Source organism: Talpa europaea, assembly GCF_964194135.1.
Source record: "Talpa europaea genome assembly, chromosome: 13".
In the NCBI taxonomy this organism is placed as follows: Eukaryota; Metazoa; Chordata; class Mammalia; order Eulipotyphla; family Talpidae; genus Talpa; species Talpa europaea.
In genome coordinates, this window is record NC_140080.1 from 95,573,059 (window position 1) to 95,595,824 (window position 22,766).

At 43.8% G+C, this 22,766-nt stretch overlaps 1 protein-coding gene across 3 annotated transcripts in view; it reads right to left on the reverse strand.

Moving 5' to 3' along the window:
* The window catches only part of RTTN (rotatin), a gene marked incomplete at both ends in the record, with an annotated part of 107,817 nt that overhangs the window by 13,804 nt on the left and 71,247 nt on the right, over nucleotides 1–22,766 (reverse strand). For 2 of the 3 annotated variants that reach the window (XM_084252120.1, XM_084252118.1), the window contains 5 exons: nucleotides 9,515–9,732; nucleotides 10,786–10,923; nucleotides 13,857–14,010; nucleotides 17,233–17,323; nucleotides 18,845–19,037. In XM_084252120.1, the coding sequence (XP_084108246.1) occupies nucleotides 9,515–9,732; nucleotides 10,786–10,923; nucleotides 13,857–14,010; nucleotides 17,233–17,323; nucleotides 18,845–19,037 (794 nt within the window). Of the gene's footprint in view, nucleotides 1–9,514; nucleotides 9,733–10,785; nucleotides 10,924–13,856; nucleotides 14,011–17,232; nucleotides 17,324–18,844; nucleotides 19,041–22,766 lie in introns of all 3 variants that reach the window. The other variant, XM_084252119.1, reaches the window with a different exon arrangement.

Below are 22,766 nucleotides of genomic sequence, written 5' to 3' on the forward strand. Positions count from 1 at the left end.
ACACAACTACCAGACGAAGCACTGTGCGGAGGGGGAAAAGTCCATCAAGAAGACACAGAGCGGGGAACCCTGTCTTTCAGTGAACCACGGGTGGAAGGGACACAAGACGACTCAATGTCATCTATTTAGTTGTTACACTTCCCTTTAGGTCTCACTCCATCTATGCGTGGAGTAACCTGTGTCTGCTGGGCCAAGGCACGTGGCTTTCTTCTGAACATGCAGCGTCAGCGAGCCCAGCAGTGTCTCTGGGATACGGGCTTCCTGAGCAGATTCACTCTGAGTTTTACTGTTCACTGAGCACCAAAGCAAAACACGGCTCCTCAAATATGATGGCAGCATCACACATCTGATGTCGTTGGAGGTGAATTTCAAGTATATTTATATCCATATATTATGTGGGTATATATGTACATGTATACGTGCAGGTAGACAGACAGACAGACAGATGGACAGAAGGGCATCAATTCTAAAACCCTGCTCCCTCTGGTCAGTCGGAGACTGAGCCGGTTGTGCTCACACACTGCCTGGCACCAGCCTGGCCCACGGGACGGGCAGTAAGGACGTGTGTGATTGACCCGAGGCGCTGACGCTGGGTGTGTTCTGGCAGCCTCCAGCGAACTACCCGAAGAAGAAAGTGGCCATAAAAGAGGACTAGAAGGGAGGAAAGCGCAGAACCCTGCTCTCCTCCCCCACCCACAGAGTCGGCACTCTCCGACCGGCAGAGAGGAGGAAAAAAAACACACTAAAACGACCAACAAGAACAAACGACGCAGCAAGCGGGACTGGGAGTGGAAAGGAACTATTGCAGCCACCACACCCCGTGAACGGGAGCTGCAGAGAACCCTGCAGGATTCGCCGCGGAGGTGAGCTCCCGGGGCCATTAAACAGAGACCCCGCCCCCCAGGAGGAGGCCAGGACCAGCACACAGCCCCAGGCCGGCGGTAAGCTTGCGCTGAAAAGCGGCGCGCTGGAAAAGCAAACGCGGATAGGGATCGGGATCACGCGGAAAAGCGGCGCGCTGGAAAAGCAAACGCGGATCGGGATTGGGATCGCGCGGAAAAGCAGCGCGGTTGAAAAGCAAACGCGGATTGGGATCGCGGCTGCCCAGGTGCCCGCGCCTGCGACCTAGGCATGTGGGGAGACGCGCGCGAAGACCCTCACTGAGGTGAAAGTCCCTCACTGAGTAACCAGGAACCAGGCACCCAGGCACGGGAGCGGGGTGCAAAAGACGCCATTCTGTGGACACTGAACTGGGCTACAGCCCGCGTCCTGGACCTGAGGGCTTTGGAACTGAGATCCGGAGCACAAAATTCGGGGCGTGGGTTCTCCACAACGGTGGGGCACAAGGCAGACACAGCACCCCAAAGCCGTTGAGGTTTACCCTACCATTCCCGCTCTGTTTCCTGTCCCACGGGGTGAAAAAAAAAAAAAAAAAAAAAAAACAGCTCCCCAAGGGCTCTAGGAGAGATCTCTGGCGCCACCTAGCGACTTGAAACCAGCAGAGGCTCCTGGAGGAGCCAGTGGCCAGCTGGGAAGTTAGCCCACGCCGGGCCCCTGCCGACCAGTAGTCTGAGCCCACAGGGGGAGCGAGTACCCAAAGCCGGGGCAGACCAGGCGTGCAGAAGAGTGTGCCTGAGACCGGACGTGCAGGGAGTGTGTCCCACATCACCATTTTAGAACAGGGACATTTCTTCAGTAAAGACTGCCTACAGAAGGCTCCCTCAGGAGCCAGAGGTGAGCCGGGGAAGTTCGCCCACACCAGAACACCTCTGGCCTGTAGTCCAAGCCCAGAGGGGAAGAGGGAACCCACCGCTGGGGCAGACCAGGAGCACAGGGGAGTGTGTCCCCACATCGGCATTTTAGAACAGGGACCTTTCTTCAGGAAAGACTGCTTGAAACTGACAGATGGCTTCTGGAGGAGCCAGAGGGGAGCAGAGAAGCTCACCCAAGATGCCGGCCAGTCCCAGCAACACAGTGTCCCAACGCATACGGCAAATTAGAAAACAGACAGTAGGGAGTAGAAGAACCACACACAACATAGCAACTCCTCAGGGAAGAAGAACATCACAAAAAGAAAACCAGCCCCCAGATTGCAACAACAGTAACTTGGAAGAACTTCTGAGCCTTCCATAAAAAGAATTTAAAATTGCCATGATTAAAAAAATGACAGAACTCATAAAGGAAAACAATGATAAGGGAAAAATAATCAACGATCAGAAGAATGAAATTGAGTCCCTAAAGAGGGAAGTAAAAGAAATGCAGGAGATCAAAGAATCAATGGAAGAACTAAAGAATTCTGGGAAAAGCAATGAAAGCAGAATAGATGAAATGGAAGAACGAATAAGTTCTCTTGAAGATACAGAAATAAAAAGAATCAAAACTGAAAAGGAAAGAGCAGTACGAAGGAAAAAGGACGAAGAAAGACTTCGGGAACTATCGGACACCATGAGGAAAGGAAATATAAGAGTTATAGGAATACCAGAAGGAGAGGAGAGAGATGTAGGAACAGAGAAAATATTCCAGGAGATAATTGAAGAGAACTTCCCAAATGTGAAGAAGGAGCTGAAAATTGATATACAAGAAGCAAGAAGAACACCAAACTTCCATGACGAAATGAAAAATACAGCAAGACACATAATACTGAAGCTCCCAAGAATCCAGGACAAGGAAAAAATAATGAAGCTGACAAGAGGGAAGAAACAAATAACATTCAAAGGAAAACCAATCAGGCTGACATCAGACTTCTCTGAAGAAACACTACGGGCAAGGAGAGAGTGGAAGGACATAGTCAACAGACTCCAAGAAAACAGATGTCAACCAAGAATACTCTATCCCGCAAAGCTTTCCTTCCTCTATGAAGAAAGAATAAGGACCTTCCCAGACAAACAGAAACTATGGAAGTTCATTACCAATAAACCCCCACTCCAAAAAATACTACAAGGAATCCTAAAGCCAGAACCTCAGAGGGACGAATAACAACAAAAGAAAGCAAGGAAAAAAAAAAAGATATTAAAAGAATAAATAAAATCAAAGGAAAGACAAACACAATGGCAAATACAGGTGCTAACATATCAATATTAACCCTAAATGTAAATGGACTAAACTCTTCAATAAAAAGACAGAGAGTTGCAGCCTGGATTAAGAAACAAAACCCAACCTTCTGCTGTCTCCAGGAAACACATTTAGCTACAAAAGATAAAAATAGGCTCAAAGTTAAAGGATGGAAAACAATCCTACAAGCAACTGGACCAAAAAAGAAAGCAGGAACAGCTATACTTATATCAGATAAAACAGATTTCAAACTCAAAAAAATAAAAAGGGATCCCAACGGTCACTACATTATGATCAAAGGGACAATACTTCAAGAAGAAATAACACTAATTAACATATACTCACCAAATGAAGGAGCACCAAAATATATCAGACAACTGTTGTCATCTCTGAAAACAGACATCAGGAGGGGCGGAGCAACATGGCGGCGAGGAGACGCTGAGAGTAAGATCTCCCATTAAAAAAAGTTAATAGGGAGGAAAAGCGGCAGGTCCCAGTGAGAACTGGGACACGGAAGATAAACGGGTGACTCCAGCAAATTACCCGAAGAAGAAAGTGGCCATAAAAGAGGACTAGAAGGGAGGGAAGCGCAGAACCCTGCTCCCCTCCCCCGCCCACAGAGGCGGCACTCTCCGACCGGCAGAGAGGAGGGAAACAACAAACCAAAACGGCCACCAAGAACAAACGACGCAGCAAGCAGGACTGTGAGTGGAAAGGAACTATTGCAGCCACCACACCCCTTGAACGGGAGCTGAGGCGAACCCTGCGGGATTCGCCGCAGCGGTGAGCGAATGGCTCCGGGCGCCATTAGAGAAGAACAAAGACACCGGGAGACACGCACACAGCCCGGGCTGCCGATGACTCCTGGAGGAACCAGAGGGGAGAAGAGAAGCCCACCCAAGATGCCGGCCAGTCCCAACAACACAGTGTCCCAACGCATACGGCAAATTAGAAAACAGACAGTAGGGAGGAGAAGAACCACACGCAACCTAGCAACTCTCCAGAGAAAAAGCACACCACAAAAAGAAAACCAGCCCCCAGATTGCAACGACAGTAACTTGGAAGAACTTCTGAGCCTTCCAGAAAGAGAATTTAAAATTGCCGTGATTAAAAAACTGACAGAAGTCATAAAGGAAAACAATGATAAGGGAAAAATAATCAAGGATCAGAAGAATGAAATTGAGTCCCTAAAGAGGGAAGTAAAAGAAATGCAGGAGATCAAAGAATTAATGGAAGAACTAAAGAATTCTGGGAAAAGCAATGAAAGCAGAATTGATGAAATGGAAGAACGAATAAGTGCTCTTGAAGACACAGAAATAAAAAGAACCAAAACAGAAAAGGAAAGAGAAGTACGAAGGAAAAAGAATGAAGAAAGACTTCGGGAACTATCTGACTCCATGAGGAAAGGAAATATAAGAGTTATAGGAATACCAGAAGGAGAGGAGAGAGAAGTAGGAACAGAGAAAATATTCAAAGAGATAATTGAAGAGAACTTCCCAAATGTGAAGAAGGAGCTGAAAATTGATATACAAGAAGCTGTATATCAGGTATAGCTGTATATCAGACAGCTGTATAGCTGTCTCCAGGAAACACATTTAGCTACAAAAGATAAAAATAGGCTCAAAGTTAAAGGATGGAAAACAATCCTACAAGAAGAACACCAAACTTCCACGACGAAAGAAAAAATACAGCAAGACACATAATAGTAAAGCTCCCAAGAATCCAGGACAAGGAAAAAATAATGAAGCTGGCAAGAGGGAAGAAACAGATAACATTCAAAGGAAAGCCAATCAGGCTGACATCAGACTTCTCCGAAGAAACACTACGGGCAAGGAGAGAGTGGAGGGACATAGTCAACAGACTCCAAGAAAAAAGATGCCAACCAAGAATACTCTATCCCGCAAAGCTCTCCTTCCTCTTTGAAGAAAGAATATGGACCTTCCCAGACAAACAGAAACTCCGGAATTTCATTGCAACTAAACCCCCACTCCAAAAAATACTACAAGGAGTCCTAAAGCCAGAACCTCAGAGGGACGAATAACAACGAAAGAAGGCCAAAAAAAAAAAAAAGTTATTAAAAGAATAAATAAATAAAATCAAAGGAAAGACAAACACAATGGCAAATACAGATGTTAACATATCAATATTAACTCTAAATGTAAATGGACTGAACTCTTCAATAAAAAGACACAGAGTTGCAGCCTGGATTAAGAAACAAAACCCAACCTTTTGCTGTCTCCAGGAAACACATTTAGCTACAAAAGATAAAAATAGGCTCAAAGTTAAAGGATGGAAAACAATCCTACAAGCAAATGGACCAAAAAAGAAAGCAGGAACAGCTATACTTATATCAGATAAAACAGATTTCAAACTCAAAAAGATAAAAAGAGACCCCAATGGTCACTACATTATGATCAAGGGGACAATACTTCAAGAAGAAATAACACTCATTAACATATACTCACCAAACGAAGGAGCACCAAAATATATCAGACAACTGTTGTCCTCTCTGAAAACAGACATCAGAGAAAACACATACGTAGTGGGAGACTTCAACACACCACTATCAACAATGGATAGATCAACAAGACAAAAAATAAGTAAAGAAACCAAAGCTCTAAATAAGGACCTAGAGCAATTGGGCTTAACAGACATCTATAGAACACTAAACCCCAAAAAACGGAGTACACATTTTTCTCAAGCGCACACGGATCATTCTCCAGGATCGATCACATACTGGGGCACAAGACAAACATCAACAGATACACCAAGATTGAAATCATATCAACCATCTTTTCTGACCATGAAGGCATCAAACTAGAAATAAACCATAAAAAGAAGGCAAGGAACTTTCCTACCTCATGGAGATTAAAAACCACACTACTGGAAGACCACTGGACTAATGAGGAGATCAAAGAAGAAATTAAAAATTTTTTTGAATTGAACGACAAGGAGGACACCAATATCCTAAATGTATGGGATGCAGCAAAAGCAGTAATAAGAGGAAAATATATAGCAATAGAAGCTCACATCAAGAAACAAGAAAGAACTCAAAGAAACAACCTAATCTCGAAGCTCAAAGATCTAGAAAAAGAACAACAAAAAAACCCCAAAACCAGTAGAAGAAAAGAAATAATAAAAACCAAAGCAGAAATAAATGAAATTGAAACTAAAAAAACAATCCAAAAGATCAATGAAACCAAGAGCTGGTTCTTTGAAAAAATCAATAAAATAGACAAACCCCTAGCCAGGCTCACAAAGGAAAAAAGGGAGAAAGCACAAATAAACAGGATCATCAATGAAAGAGGAGAAATCACAACGGACACAGCAGAAATCAAAAGAATAATCAGTAACTACTATGAACAGTTATATGGAAACAAGTTTAATAATCTAGAGGAGATGGACAAATTCCTACAACTCTACAATCACCCAAAGCTAGATAAAGAAGAAATAGAACACCTAAACAGACCAATTACAATTAACGAAATTGAAATGGTAATCAAAAACCTCCCCAAAAACAAAAGCCCAGGACCTGATGGATTTACAAATGAATTCTACCAAACATTCAGAGACGAATTAGTGCCTATCCTTCACAAACTCTTCCAAAAAATTGAGAAGGAAGGGACAATACCAAACACGTTCTATGAAGCCAACATTACACTAATACCAAAACCAAACAAGGACAACACAAAAAAGGAAAACTACAGGCCAATCTCCCTAATGAACACTGATGCAAAAATCCTCAATAAAATTTTAGCCATCAGAATCCAACAATGTATCCATAAGATAATTCACCACGACCAAGTAGGATTCATTCCAGGGGCACAAGGATGGTTTAACATCCGAAAATCAATCAACGTTATCCAACACATCAACAAAAAGAAATATAAAAACCATATGATAATATCAATAGATGCTGAGAAAGCTTTCGACAAAGTGCAACACCCATTCATGATAAAAGCCCTTGAAATTCTTGGGATACAAGGAACATACCTCAACATCATAAAGGCCATATATGACAAGCCAACAGCCAGTATCATTCTCAATGGTGAAAAGCTGAAAGCAATTCCATTAAGATCTGGAACAAGACAAGGATGTCCACTCTCACCACTGCTTTTCAATATAATACTGGAAGTCCTAGCCAGGGCAATAAGACAAGAGAAAGACATCCAAGGAATCCAAATAGGAAAAGAAGAAGTCAAACTATCACTATTTGCAGACGATATGATATTATACATAGAGAACCCCAAAAACTCCACAGAAAAGCTAATTCAACTCATCAATCAGTTCAGTAAAGTGGCAGGATACAAAATCAACATGCAAAAGTCAGTAGCCTTCCTATACACAAACAATAAATCTGAAGAAGAAGAAATCAAAAAAACCATCCCTTTTGTTATTGAAACAAAAAAAAAATCAAATATTTGGGAATAAATCTAACAAAAGAGGTAAAGGACCTATACAAAGAAAACTATAAAACACTGTTAAAAGAAATAGAAGAAGACACAAAGAAATGGAGAGACATCCCCTGCTCATGCATTGGAAGAATAAACATTATTAAAATGGCCATCCTTCCAAAAGCAATATACAGATTCAATGCTATTCCAATCAAAATTTCAATGTCATTCTTCAAAGAAATAGAACAATTATTGATGAAATTCATATGGAATCACAAAAAACCCCGAATAGCCAAAGCTCTCCTGAAAAAAAAAGAAGGGAATGGAGGCATCACACTCCCAGACTTCAAACTATACTACAAAGCCATAATCATCAAAACTGCATGGTATTGGAACAAGAACAGACATACAGACCAATGGAATCGAATAGAAAATCCAGAAATAAACCCACAGATTTATGGTCAACTAATCTTTGACAAAGGAGCAAAGACTATGCATTGGAGCAAAGAAAGTTTGTTCAATAAATGGTGCTGGGAAAACTGGGTCGCTACATGCAAAAGAATGAAGCTTGACCACTACCTCACACCATACACAAAAATCAACTCAAAATGGATTAAAGAACTAGACATAAGACCTGAAACCATAAAATATATAGAAGGAAATATAGGCGAAACACTACGTGATCTGCACATCAAAGACATCTTTACAGACACGTCACCCAAAGCAGTGATAGTGAAGGCAAAGATAAACAGCTGGGACTACATCAAATTAAAGAGCTTCTGCACAGCAAAAGAGACAATAACAAAAACAAAGAGAAACCCCACCAACTGGGAGAACATTTTTGCACCCAACACTAATGATAAAGGACTGATCACAAAAATCTGCAAAGAGCTGATGAGACTCAACAACAACAAAGAAAATAATCCAGTCAAAAAATGGGCAGAAGAGCTAAAAAGAAACTTCTCTGAAGAGGAAATGCAAATGGCCAACAGGCATATGAAAAAATGTTCAACATCACTTGTCATCAGGGAAATGCAAATCAAAACTACCATGAGATACCATCTCACACCAGTGAGAATGGCACATATTAAAAAAACTAGCAACAACAAATGTTGGCGAGGGTGTGGAGAAAAAGGAACTCTTCTGCACTGTTGGTGGGAGTGCAAACTGGTCCAACCACTGTGGAGAGCTGTGTGGAGATTTCTGGACCTACTAAACATAGAGCTTCCATAGGATCCAGCAATTCCACTCCTAGGTATTTACCCAAAGGACACAGAAACATCAATTCCAAAGAGCACCTGCACCCCTATGTTTATAGCAGCACTGTTTACAATAGCTAAGCTTTGGAAACAGCCCAAATGCCCAAAAATAGATGACTGGATCAAGAAGATGTGGTCCATATACACCATGGAATATTACTCAGCATTCAAAAAAGATAAACACATGCAATTTGCAGCAACATGGATGGCGCTGGAAGGGATCATGCTCAGCGAAATAAGCCAGAAAGAAAAAGAAAAATACCGGATGGTCTCACTCATAGCAGGAATCTAGAAAACTTAAATAAGGGACCAGGAAAATGAATAACTATAAGAAAGTGAAAATCAAAATCAACAAAAAACTATGAACCAGAGACACTTTTTCGGGGGTGGGGGGCGGGAGGGGAGGGATTGGGGTCAGAATGGGGGGGTTGCAATTGTATGGGGAATATAAAAATAAAATTTATTATTTAAAAAAATAAAAAAAATAAAATGAAATAAATTATGAATGACACCTGCACTCCTGGCAGACCCATTTGGTCCTCTTATGCCACATTCTTTTGACAAACCGCTAGACTTAGAGATGACTGATATTTCATTTAAAATTTTTATATCATATTCATTAAAGAAACTGGTCAACATCCCGGATGGGACTAGAGCGGCCGGGGTTACTTTACCTTTATACGCTCGCATTACTGAAACAGAATGAGCATTAATTACTTTTTAATACAAACAATCGAAAACTTCTTTGCAAGACAAAAACTAAAGTTAATTCACCTAAACAATAACCGAAGTTTAAAAAAAATCACATACCTGAAGAATTACTTCATTAAGTCGTTCCAGAGACGGCTGATTTTCCTGAGTTTTATCAAGAAGGGAAGCCACCGTGAGGCTGGGGCCTAAGTGAGTTCTGTCTCTATCCTGGAGCTGCCTTTTTGCTTCTTGGGTCAAGAGAACAGCGAGGAACTGCAGGCTGGCAGCACAGAGCGCCGGGTTGGCACTGGACAAGCCCACGCACTGGCACAGCAGGTCTGAAAGAAGGCGGTGAGCGTCTAGGTCAGTGTTCAGGGGGCGCTGCACCACAGCCATGCCCCGACTCGTGGGGTGCACTGAGCCATTAGCAGAGCTCATTAGGGTTCCCCTCCCGTTCAGTGGGGCGGGTGCTACTGTCGTGTATGCTGATAATTAGCTTTTCTCTCCGGGGCTGTGGGGTTGCTCTGCTGGTCTGCAGGGAGCTAGCCGCACCCTCACTGCACTGCCACCTTGCAGTACTCTCCTTCCCCATAAATCTTACCTGCAAACTACCAGCCCCGTTACAGGAAGAGTCACACATCTAAGCAAAGAATGAAATGCTAACTTAAGATGTGAAAAATACAAGTGAACTGAATTAGAGATAACCGAGAAACTTAAAAGAACTCAACTTGGAACACATTGAAACTGGGTGTTAAAAAAAGGTAGCGTTCATGTTGTTTATAAATATTTTTATAAAAAAGGCTTCTTGCTATGCTAAATTTAATCAACTGATCATTTGCGTCTTCTGCTATGCAACTACTATAAGGGAATGTCTTATAAGAATAGTTCGCTGCTGTATACTCTGTATACTTCCTGTGCTGTGAGAAAATCTTGTGCCCTGAGATAAGACCCAGCTTGTACTTTAACAGTCCCTGTCGTGGTTGGGCAGGGCTTTCCACGTGCAGACTGACCCAGTGACGGTGCCCGTGTCAGGAAAGAGGCTGGTTTTACACCAACACAAGAAAATCTATCCCATTCTTTTATAAACCTGTATTATAAATATATATCCTCATAACACCACAGGTTTTTCTTGTCTGGTTTTTATAGTGTCTTGAAATGTGTTTCAATTTTTCAAAAATGCACTTTTTATGCTCCTGAAAAGCACTGCAAATTTCTCAAAGCAAGCTATCTCTCGTATGTCATGCCAAAATTACTTATTATTTGAGTATATACATACACACACACACATATAATATATATATATATATATATATATATAACTGCAAATGACTCTCTTAATTTTTATTAGCCGAAAGCCCAAAGCAGCAGGTCCAATGTGCATCTCTTCTTACCAATCACAGCAGTCCAGTGCTTGGCCAGCCCTATCGTGATAGAGGGGAGGGAGGTAATCCCGGCCTTCCTCAGGAGTGTGGCCAGAAAGTTAAATAAATGTGTCCACGTGTGATGAAAAGCCGATATTAACTCTACATCTGTAAAATTAATCAAAACATTTCAAGTTATTAACATAAAGAAAAAAAGAAACTTCCATGATACAAAACTTGCCAGTCACTTCATTACACCCTTATTAAATGAAGACAAATGCAATTCAGCAAGATCTAAAAGGTCTTTCTCATTGCTTCTTAAAGATCTCTCTAGCCTCCTACACCCAAATACATACTCTCACATCCTCTCTTACTAAGGTCTATCAACAACAGTCAGAAAGCGTGGCAAATCTATCCGTAAGTGATCACTTCTGAACTACAGAAAGGACACCTTGTACAAATGTATCATTGTGCTACTTTAATAAAAGAAAAATTTCTACAAAAAACAAGTCAACAAAGAGAAAACCCAATCAAAACCTGGGCGGAAGAGCTAAATGGGCATTTCTCCAGAGAGGACTCGGAAATGGCAAACAGGCCAGTGAGAAAACCGCTGAGCATCAGGGAAATGCAAATCAAAGCCACGGTGTGACACCACCCCACAGCGGTGAGAACACCCGTGTCAGGAGGACCAGAAACAGCAAGTGCTGGCGAGACCATGGAGGAGAAGGAGCCCCGTACCCTATGGGAAGGCAGACTGGCCCGGTCCCTACGGAAAACAGGATGGAGGTTTCTCAAAATATTAAAAATGGATCTACCTGACACATCAAGCAATCCCACTCCTAGGAATACCACCCAAAGAATACAAACACTAGTTTGAAGGGAAATGTACGCTCCCGTGCTCACTGCAGCACTGTTCACAACAGCCAAGCTACAGAAACAAGCCAAGTGCCCACGGGCAGGCGGGTGGATTACGAAGAGATGATATATATACACACACAAGGGGTGGATTAGGAAGATATGACATATACACACACAAGGGGTGGGTTAGGAATATATAATATATATACACACAACGGGGGATTAGGAAAATATGATATCTACACACACAAGGCGGGATTAAGAAGATATGAGACATATATATACAATGGAGCATGACTCTGCTGCTAAAAAAAAAAAAATGAAATCTTGCTATCTGCGAAAACATGGGTGCACTAGGCTAAGTGAAATAAGCCTGAAGGAGAAAGACAAATGCCACATGACTCCACACATACACGGAATATTAAGGAACAAAACACTCCCTGGAAATCTAACTACAGGCTGAGGCTTCCGGAGCGGGCGGGCAGGGATGGGAGAACAGGGAGGGCGGCCTGTGCAGGAGGATCATGGCACCGTGGCGGGTGGGCATTCAGAGGCCAGTACCTCTGAATCCTATACAGTTTTGTAAACCAACATAATCTCAATAAATAATAATAGAGATTTTGAAAAAAAGGCAAGTTTCTCCTGTTTTCTTGACCCTCTCGAGCAGCTTTGTGCTGTCATGTATCTGTACTTCACATACGAAAAGAAGTACAAAACTTGCTGATTTTATTCAATACAGATTTTATGTGGCTACATAAAGCACTTCAGTTGAAGTTAAAAAGGTACTCACATTTAACTCAACTTTTTAACTATACTTGCTGAACAACTTTTAATTTAGTTTACTTATCTAAATTAAGATCTATAAAATTATACATAAAATAAGCAAATCCTATAAATACATAGAAAACATTTTTTATATAATCATTCATAATTGTTACTTTCTCAGGAAAAAACGTAGTTTCTTAAAATACATTTTTAGTGAACTTTTAACTTTTGTTAGACTTGAGAAAATCACTCCTAACGGAACCAGCTGCCAGACACACAGTCATGTCAGACACAATGGCATCCTTCACTTTTCAGCACTTGACACAATTAATGACAGGCTAAACAACTTATGTAATTAAGTAATAAAATATATACAGCTCTTATTTAATTTTCAAAGTCCACGTCACACACAAGAGCAAGAGAACCATAAAAAACAAAGCCCACGAGGCAGCCAGTGGCAGCCCAGACAGGACGCCCAGGCCCTGTGCCCGGTGCCTGTGGGGTGAAGCCCCAACTAAAGATCTCAGGGGGCCGTTCCCTGCCACACGTCGGGTAGACTGTTCGCATTTCCAGTGCATTTTCTGTGAGTTGTCCAGGTTGCAAAGCCCAACAAATTAACCCCAAAAATTAAAAGCTCAGGAATAAGATTTTGTTGAATAGAGGTGAGCGCTAGAGACCCACAAATCAATGTGAGGGCTAAGATTTGTTTTCCCCCCAGAATCTGGTTTTTGCCCTTTGGGGGACAGAATCAGCCTGGCGGACAGTGCACACTCTGACCTATTAACAAGCACAACTAGGTCATCACTGTGACGTGTAGAACTTCCAGAGAGAACTCACTGCTCCTCTAGGGCTGGCACCACGTTACGTGGGTGAGGCCCCTGAGCTTGGGGCTCGCCAGCATCATAAAACCATTCTCTCACCAGGCCTGAAAGCATGCAAATCTATAAAACTCAAAGTACTAAATAACAATGAATTGAGAGGCAGAGAAGACCAAATTAGTACTTATTTCATTATACACTATCTTTGACAATGGTATTTTAATTTTATAAAAGTCTGTATTGGTTTAATTCTCTCTACTACTGAGCACTAATTCAAATTTCGTCACAGTATATTGTCCACTAATTTAGAATCTTAGGAAATTTGTGACATTATATGCTAGACTTGCTAAATACTGTTATAGCGAGTGAGTTACTGTAGACCATTTGGCTTCGCCATAAGCTCAGCGCCATTTCTGACGTCACATGAAGAACTGAGCCCTCATCTCGCTACAGCCAGGGGAAGGTGGCCCTCAGCACTGCACTTGCCTCTGATGGTCTCCTGGGGCCACTTCCCAACTAGCAAATGCATTACACGGTTCACCCAAAGTACTGGCAAAGAAACCCCAAAACGGAACCTGGACATGAGTATCTGGGGCAGAATGCGGAATTCCCCCCACAACACTACTTACTTCCACCCTGAACTAAAACAATGAGGCTTACCCACAAGTCCGTTGGTGCATATGGTGAGGACACCAACGATGTTTGCGATGAGAGGTGTCAAGAGAGTGTCCTGAACCACGAGGTCGGGATCTACCAGTAAACAGGACTGCAGGAGCCTGGACAAAGAGGCCAGGTACTCCAGGAGAAAGGACGCCTGAGGAAAAGGGAGGTAACAGGTAACGTGAAACAGCGCAGGCCGCACCAAAGCCCACCTCAGTGATGAGGTAACGCACTTGTCTGTGAGTTACTGTAAGTCACTTCTTTGTAACATAAATTAATAAAAAACTAATAAAATATTAATTGTAACTTTTAAAGACCTGAAATGAATGCACAGCCAAGAATTATTTTCTCATATTATAAGCATGGCAGAAATGGCCTCATTACCGCTGTCAACTATAAAAAGACACTCAAATAAAGCACACACTTTCAAAGCTAAATTTTGAGTTAAAATTAAAGAAAGTAAACCTTTATATTTTGTACATAGCTAAATTGTGGAATCAATATTCTGGAAGATGCAGAGGGGGCATTCTAAAGCCATAAAGCCTCCAATTTCCTAAAGAAAGAAAGAAAGATTACAAAATCCTCTTCAAAGTGTACAACCAGGGCTTGGGGAAAGGCAGTCTAAGAGCCTAATTATTGCTGCAAATAAAAAGCAAATGTGTTCTGCTTTTGTCCTCAGCTATCCTTCAGTATAAAAATTCTATTCTTAATTATAAAAGGAAAAATAAATCTTTCCCAGTATTACCAATAAAACCATCTCTGGAATGTTGCTTAATAATACTATCGTATTAATGGCAAATGTACTTCAAAAAAAATAATTCTCTGGTATGTAGCAATTGAAGAATAATCTGTGACGTCTCATAACCATCATACCCAGGCAAAGAGACCGTCCTACTAATGATGTGCAGTCATCCTGAGACCTCCCCTTCAATCTGCACACACACACAAGTACACACACACGCACACACATGCACACACATGCACGTGCACACACATGCACACGCACACATACACGCAAATCCAAACACTTCTTTCCTCCACCTTATTCTGCCCTGACAGGGAAGGACTAGCTGCATCTGTGGAGCTGCACACGAACCTCAGACTTTCCAGAGAGTTCTCCCGCCCCACGCTTCCTGAAGAAGGGGGCCTCCCTTTATTTAATCTGTACAAAAATCCAGGTAACTCTGCAGTAAAAAGCAAGCAGTTTGTGAAATTTAATTTCCTTATTGCTGTTGTCTTTTCTGATCCTTTCACATTCTACACCACTGAAGTCATAGCAAGTCTGACCTCAGGCCACCTGAAGTGTTAACAGAAATGGATAAAGCAGGGAAGGTGAGAGCTCAAAAGCAGCATTAGAGGGAAAACCTGAATCGCTAAGGGACCTTTCGTAAATTACCATACTTAAGATTTAATAAAATGTTAATATAGTAGCTCATAAAGTCACTCTCTTCTTACATAGGAAACTCTTTCTTCAACAGGACAGACCGGGGAGCAAGCCTGTACTGGCCCTCGGGCACACGACTCCCACCACGGGCTCAGCCCGGCCTCCCCGCGCCTCCTCCCGCCAGAGGCCTTCTCTGGCCCTCTCTGCCCTGCTGACAGCCTCCACCCGGCCTCAAGCCCTTTGCACCATCTGGTAACTTATTTTACATCTCAGGCGGCTCCTCTGTCTCCTGCCACTGGGACACATACCCCAGCTGCACGGGGCTGCTGCTTTGCTCCTGGATCTACCCCAGACCTGGAGCGGAAACTGGCAGGGAAGACGCTGCAGGATTCTTCTGGAATGGATGAATGATTTGGCATGAGGACAGACAGCCAGAGGCCCCCAGTCTGCGAGGCAGGGGAGGGTGAGGGGGATCCGCTGCCAGGTGAGGCCCTTGGCTCTTCAAGCTCCAGGCACCTTCCTTACGGTATCTCAGGCTGTGAGGTTTCCAAAAATTAATTAAAGTGCCCCCTAAATGAATGTTACCATTATTAATCACTCACTCCACATGAAAGGAACGGGCACCCCAAGGGGCAGGTGCCGTGCTGGGCGCTCGGGCCACGTAGGCACCTGAACAGCAGAGCCCTCCTCAACACCCCCGCCCCCAGGGCCCAATCTCAGACACCGGGTCTCAGGGCCCAGGGACACCCCACAGGACCAGCTTCTCACTGCAGGTCACGTGTCACTGTCTGGAAGGCCCTGCCCCACACTCTGGCATCACCACCTATCTTTAGTTTTTCTGCTTTTTCTTCTTAGGTGTCCCTCTAAGAGCTCCTCAGACCTGTGGATTTGCTCGACATCTGGCTCCCAAGGGCCTCTGCTCTATTTCCCTAGGGATGATGCCGGCACAACGAAACCATCCGGTTGGACGGACAGATAAACGGAGGCGACGGTCACTGTGCTGCAGGATGGGGCAGCTCAGTCTCCCAGCTGGCCCAGGCTGTCCTGCTCGGGAGCCCAGGGAAGGCACCACAAGGCAGGGGCGGCCGGTCTAGTCCACCCCAAGTAAGCCTGCAGTGCAAGTGTCACCCCAAGTAAGCCCGTAACCCGGCTTAAAATCTGGTTTTGAGAAAACATTTCCGTGGCCAACGGCTACACAGAGAAGTGTTAGCATACTTGATGCACAGACTCTTGCTATAGACAAAAGCGTGAAAATAATAAACATCTGTGAAGGATCAAAAGTAATATATGAGATTGGGTTTTAAAAATATACATCACTGGGCCTCCCAGGTGGCGCAGCGGCTAAGCGCTGGGTTGCGAAGCTGCCCGCGGCCTCTGTGGTGCCGGTTCGATCCCCGGCTGCTCCCCGGCCACCGGAGGAGGATCCCACATGGCGCGCAGACCTCTCCTGCTGCCCGCTGCTCCCCTCAGCAGTGTACTTCGGTCCTTCTGCCTGCTCTGCTTCCCGCTCTGGCTCTGGTGAATTCTCTCACCCTCCCGCGCTTCTGACTGTACCCAGTGCTTGTATAAATAAATAAATAAATCTTAAAAAAAAAAAAGAATTAAAAAAAATATATATACGTCACCTTGTCATAAGCATTTTTGCAGTATTTAGGTGAAAATGACAGGCATAGGCCAAAGTCACGGAAGTCCTGGCAGTGGGCAACACCACACGCCCTCTCCTGAACGTGGCGCAACAAGATACCCAGACTGAACCTTTGCAACTGGCTAATGATGGAATCGGGGGAAGAATCTAGGACTGCAAATCCCACTGCTCTTTGCAAAGATCCCCCAGATGAAAATGTGAAGCGACTGACTTCAAAAGCCCTCACCCTCCCAAGCTCGCCCTGAGAGACTCCCAGGCTTGGCACCTGCCCCAGGCCTGGCACCTGCTCCGCACGGAGCACAAGACGCAGACACACATGGACACGAGACAGGAGGCAATGGGCGCACCTGGGCCTGCGCGTGTTCCGCGGATGGCGACGAAGGCGGCGGGGCCCTGAGCTCCTGGACGCAGGTCTCTACGAGGGCGGCGTCTGCAAGACTGTGAGAAACAGAACAAGACCTTTAGACGCTCAGACGCGTGCATGAAAGATGAATACATCAGAATTTGAGGCTGAAGGTAACCCTGACTGGAACTCAAGAGAAGTGATTTTTATAAGTTAAGAGATGTTTGTAAGACTGAGTCCTACAGTCTTTGCAAACACAGGGGAAGATCTTACCAATAAACGTGGGAAGCAAAGAACTCTGGAGAAAAAGTATCTAATGAGACCTTCTCAAAGGCAGAATAAAATATAATGAAACCCTCTTAGCAGGAAAGCAATCAAGGAGAGGGCCTGAGTGACTGCATTCCTATTTAGAATAGGGGAAAAAATGCTGGGAAGTATGCTTCCAGTTAGAAAGTAAAAGACAATCTAATGCAAAACAAAACAGGGGGAAATAAAAACCAGGCACGGAAATATGAGCTGGGCCGCAGGAGTCCCCCACCCCGAGCCTGGGGCCTCAGGGACCCGACTCTCCTTCTCGAGAGGCAAACACTTTCCAGAAGCCCCCTTGGGGCAGTTGCTGAGGCCGGGGACCTCCGCCCCCGCCCCCCCCAGCAGTCCCCTCTCCAGCTCCAGGGAGCAGGAAGCCAGGGGAAGGCGACACACGGACGCCACTAGCCAATGATGGCCCAGGGGCCATGCCGCGGCGGGGCGCGAAACACGGACACCCTCTTTCTTCCTAGATGCTCACTAATACCAAAAGAGAAAGCAAGCACTGTGCTTTGCAAAGAGGAGGAAGACATCTCCCCGGAGGTCCAAAGGCACACACAAGGATGAGCCTGCGGTCACAGGAGCCGGCACGCTGGCTGTGGGGCTGGAGGCCGGGGGAGGAGAGACAAGCTCTAGACACCCCACGCTTAACCCTCGCACCAGCCTCAACACAGGGGTGCGGGTGACACTGCAGAGACGGAAGTTCCTCCCCTGGCGGTGACGCCACAGTGTGCGAACTGTATTAGAACGTAAGTCGACTCCACTCAAGGGCTAAGGTCTAGTGAGCTGTACTGGGCCACCCACAAGGAAATCAGAAAAAGTCATGTACTATTAGGTCAAAGAACCAAATCATGACTTCCCTGCTTTCTGTAATACTTCCTAATAAGAAGTTTAGTCTTCCATCACTAAATAACCCCAAGGATTTTTAAAAAATGATTTTTCAACCCATGGCTGTTATTCTGCTACAAGTAATAATATGACATGACTATGCCAAATCCCCAGCGCCTTTACTGCTGAGCGTGACCAAGGGGAGCGGCTGCTCCTCAATTGTGGGGGAGGACAAAGGTGGTTCATACCTCTGAATTTAGAAAAAGTCGGGATTTGGGGGGTGGGGTCTTTAACAGCGAACATAAAGCAATATGAGTGCATTAATAGATCTCAGATAGAAACCTTCCAGACAATTCTGGCAAAAGCCCAACCCTCCAGTCCACCGAGCCCACAAAGAGCGGAGACGCGCCAGTACACGGGAGCCCCCCACGACCTGACAGGCTGCGCAGGCCGGCCCCGCCACCCGCCCCCAGCTCCCCCACCTGCACAGCAGCTCCAGGAGGCCAGCGTGTCGAAAGGCACTTGCAGTGTCTCCTGGAGTCACGGCCAAGAGGCTGTCTAAGAGGCTGCAGATGGCGGACAGGAGCGTGGGAGTGACAAGCACGCACGGTTGGGGCAGAGGGACCGACAGGGAGGAGTCGTGCGGGAGCCGGGGTGACGCAGCCTCGTGCTGACCTGCTGTGGACAAGAAGCATGACAGTTGTCACCGCTCTGTGTCCCTGCGGTCAGGGACGATCTGTGCGTCTGACAATCAAAGCAAAGTTGTTTAAAACGCCAAAGAGGGATGATTGAGGAATTCGGCTGCTTCAGTTGTAAATGGTAGTTTTCTCTGTCGTTATAATTTCCATTTGCTCCTATGTCCATATAAAGATTAATTTCTGGGGCCTCCCCGGTGGCGTAGTGGTTGACCACTGGGTTGCGAAGCTGCCCACAGCCTCTGCAGTGCCGGTTCGATCCCCGGCTGCTCCCCGGCCACCGGAGGAGGGTCCCACATGGCGCGCAGACCTCTCCTGCCGCCCGCTGCTCCCCTCAGCAGTGTCCTTCGGTCCTTCTGCCTGTTCTGCTCCCCGCTCTGACTCTGGTGAATTCTCTCACCCTCCCGCGCTTCTGACTGTACCCAGTGCTTGTGTAAATAAATAAATCAGTCTTAAAAAAAAGATTAATTTCTGTACATTAGCTTTAGACCATGCTATATTACTGCATTCCACTGTTCAGATTAGTTTCATCTTTAATTCTCTGAAGATTTCAAGTTCACCATCTTATGCAAACAGAGACAGTTTTACTTCTTTAATCCTGTACCTCTCACTGATGTCTCCCACTTATTACCTACAGTGCATGCTGAACAGTCGCGGATGTGAGGGAGAACTTTCTAACGCTGCCCTACTGAGAAAGATGCTGACTTGAAGAACGTAATACGTTCTATCTTGTTAAGAAAACACACTTCAATGTCTACACTTTTATTTACTTCAAGAATGTTTTTCTTGTTTTTTCAGTGATCTATATTCTTCATTTCCATTTTAATTTTATGCTGTAGTTTGTATATTTGAAAGAGTTTTAAATCTCTTCTATTCCTTGTAACAATGTTTTATTACATTAAACGGCTTTTACTCTACTTCCTCCCCTCTCCCCCCCCACAATACCAGCACCTTTTTAAATTCCTGAGGTCAAATTGTCATCATTTCTGATCCTGAATATCTTCTCCTCATTTGTGGAATGAAGAAAATGAAATCAGCAACCACCATGGGTGTGATATAAAAGACACAGGAATAAAGGGCAGTGTCTGCTACCTCGTAATCACTGCTATTCCTCAGATTTCCTGATGAGGTGTGACATTATAGGAGGGACACTTTTTTCCAAATTTTATTCCATGTCTTATTCTAAAATTTGGGGGAAAAAAGAGACCAAAGCAATAAATGTGCTGCTTAATTTTACAAAACAAATTGGCAACATGAATGAAAACACATGTCAACTATATACTGAATTAGCTTTCCCTAGAGCAGACAGACATACATATTGTCAACAGAGATTTGGTATTTTAAATCAAAGTTGGAAGAATTAAATTTAGGTAATTTCACAGAAGTAGTTCAGATTTTTTTTTTAAGATTTATTTATTTATACAAGAACTGGGGTACAGGCCAGAGGCACCGGAGGCTGAGAGAATTCACCAGAGACAGAGCGGGGAGCAGAACAGGCAGACAGATGACCAAAAACACTGCTGAGAGGAGCAGCGGGGAGACAGGAGAGGTCTGCTGTGTCATGTGGGTCAGCTCCCTGGCCGGGAATCGAACCCACACTGCAGAGGCTGCGGACAGCTTCACAGCACTGCGCTCAACAGGTGGCGCCACCGGGGAGGCCTAGTTCAGATGGTTGTAAGGGAAAATTTAAAATAATCACAAAGTATGTATTATATGTCTGGCATTTTTAGGGAAAGCATACAGAAGAACAGCAATAAAATGTGTGAGGGAGATAGCATTTAAAGAATTTAAGGTCATTCAGTATATTAATAATTTTTTAAATTTTATCTGGAGATTATCGCAGCTATTTATATTTGCAGTGCTGAATATACTAACATTGACATTTTTATTTTTAATGGTTCCTTTCAACCCTGTATATCTAAGGTGGGCTTCTAGATAATGAGATGCCCTGATGTTTTCTAATAATACTCAAGAATCTTTATTTTTACAAAACTTAGAAGGTAAATTTAAAAATGAGAAGTTGCAGAAGAAAATTTTTCTCATCTAAAAGATGTCATCCTACGCCAAATCACTCTGGGGCATGATAATTCCCAGGCTAATCAGGAATTAACAGAACAAGCAGTAAAAGGGCTAATCAGCTTCTCTGGAAGATTGTGATAGATGTTCCAGCTGAGGGAACTAAAATCCCATTATCACACAAAAAATCATACCTTACCTTTTACTGTTTTAAAGAGATGGAATTCAGGAAGATATCTAACAACCACAAAAGAAAAACTGTCTGCCTTGAAGTTCACTGACAATATATACATTTAAAGCTTCAAAGATTTGTTGGAGGCTTCAACGAAAAGGATTAAAAAGTTATGTCAAATACACACAGGAAAGTAATTTGTGTGAGCCAGTAACACCAAGCATGAATGCAGAGGCTAAGTGCAATCCTTGGAAACAACACGAATCCAAATCGACATTAATGCAAGCAAAATAACAAATGAAACGCACATACTCTCAATCAAGCTGTTTGAAAAAGAGCAATTTAACACACTTTCAGGGATAAATGTTCATGAAATTCATTATGAAATTTCATTCAAAGTTTGGTCCTGAGTTATTTCGACAATCTGGGCTTGCTCCTTTTGTTAAGATGATCCAATGAACATTTTCTACAATTAAACACTTTAATTTACCGGTAACATAAATTATGAAAAGTCAAAATGCCCCGCCCTCCTTGCCCAGAACCCCAGGGACATCCAGCGCCTAGGAAGAAACTGCAGGAGGCCACAGTGCATAGGGCCTGCCCAGCAGCTTTCTCTGCGCCGGCCTTGGGGAGACAACCAGAACTAGACCCACTTCTGGCACCTGCTGGTACACAGTAGACAAAAGCACAGGACCCCCAGGCATACATGTGGTCCAGATATCCAATGGAGTGCTAATGAGTATTAAAAAAAAAAAGAGCTCTTGCTGTTCGCAGCTACGTGGATGGAAATGGAGAGGATGACACTAAGGGAAATAAGTCAGAAGGAGAAAAACAAATCCGTGGAATACAGACAAATAAAACCAACAGTTAAACAAAACCAAACCTATAACCAACCCCTGACACCTGACTGCCAAATGGAGGGGGAAGGGAGAGCGGGAGGGTCGGGGGAGGAGGCAGTGGAGTCCGGGGAAGGTTGACTGTGGCTTTGGTGGTCAGCAGGGTGTGAGAACGTACATTTGCCGAGGTTTAAGTCTATAGCCTTAAAACAAATCTGGTGACATAAACCAGCTTTACCTCAATCAATATAATTACAGAAAATAAATTAAATAAGTAAAACCAAAATAGAACATTGTTCGGCAAGCGATGGAACAACTACAATTCAGAGCAAAGTCTTATTAAACAGGTATTTCTGAATTTTAGAAAGCATTTTCTCTGCTTCTACTTCTATGGTCAAATTACCTTCTTTTTAGGTTAGGAATTTAAAGCTACATACTTTCTAGAATAAACAAGAACTAAGTTGAATCCTTTAAAATATACAAAGTTTGAAGCCTAATAGAGCTGGAAGCAAGTTCTAAATACAAAGAGTAAAGTTTATATATTGCCATTAATAAAAATAAATCCCAGGCTACTCATCCCACATTTCTAATAAAAATGCAATATATTCTGTGTGCTCTAAAATAGAAGCACAGCCTTTGAAAGTGACTTGTGACCAGATTCTCTTGACTTTCACTGTGGTAACTG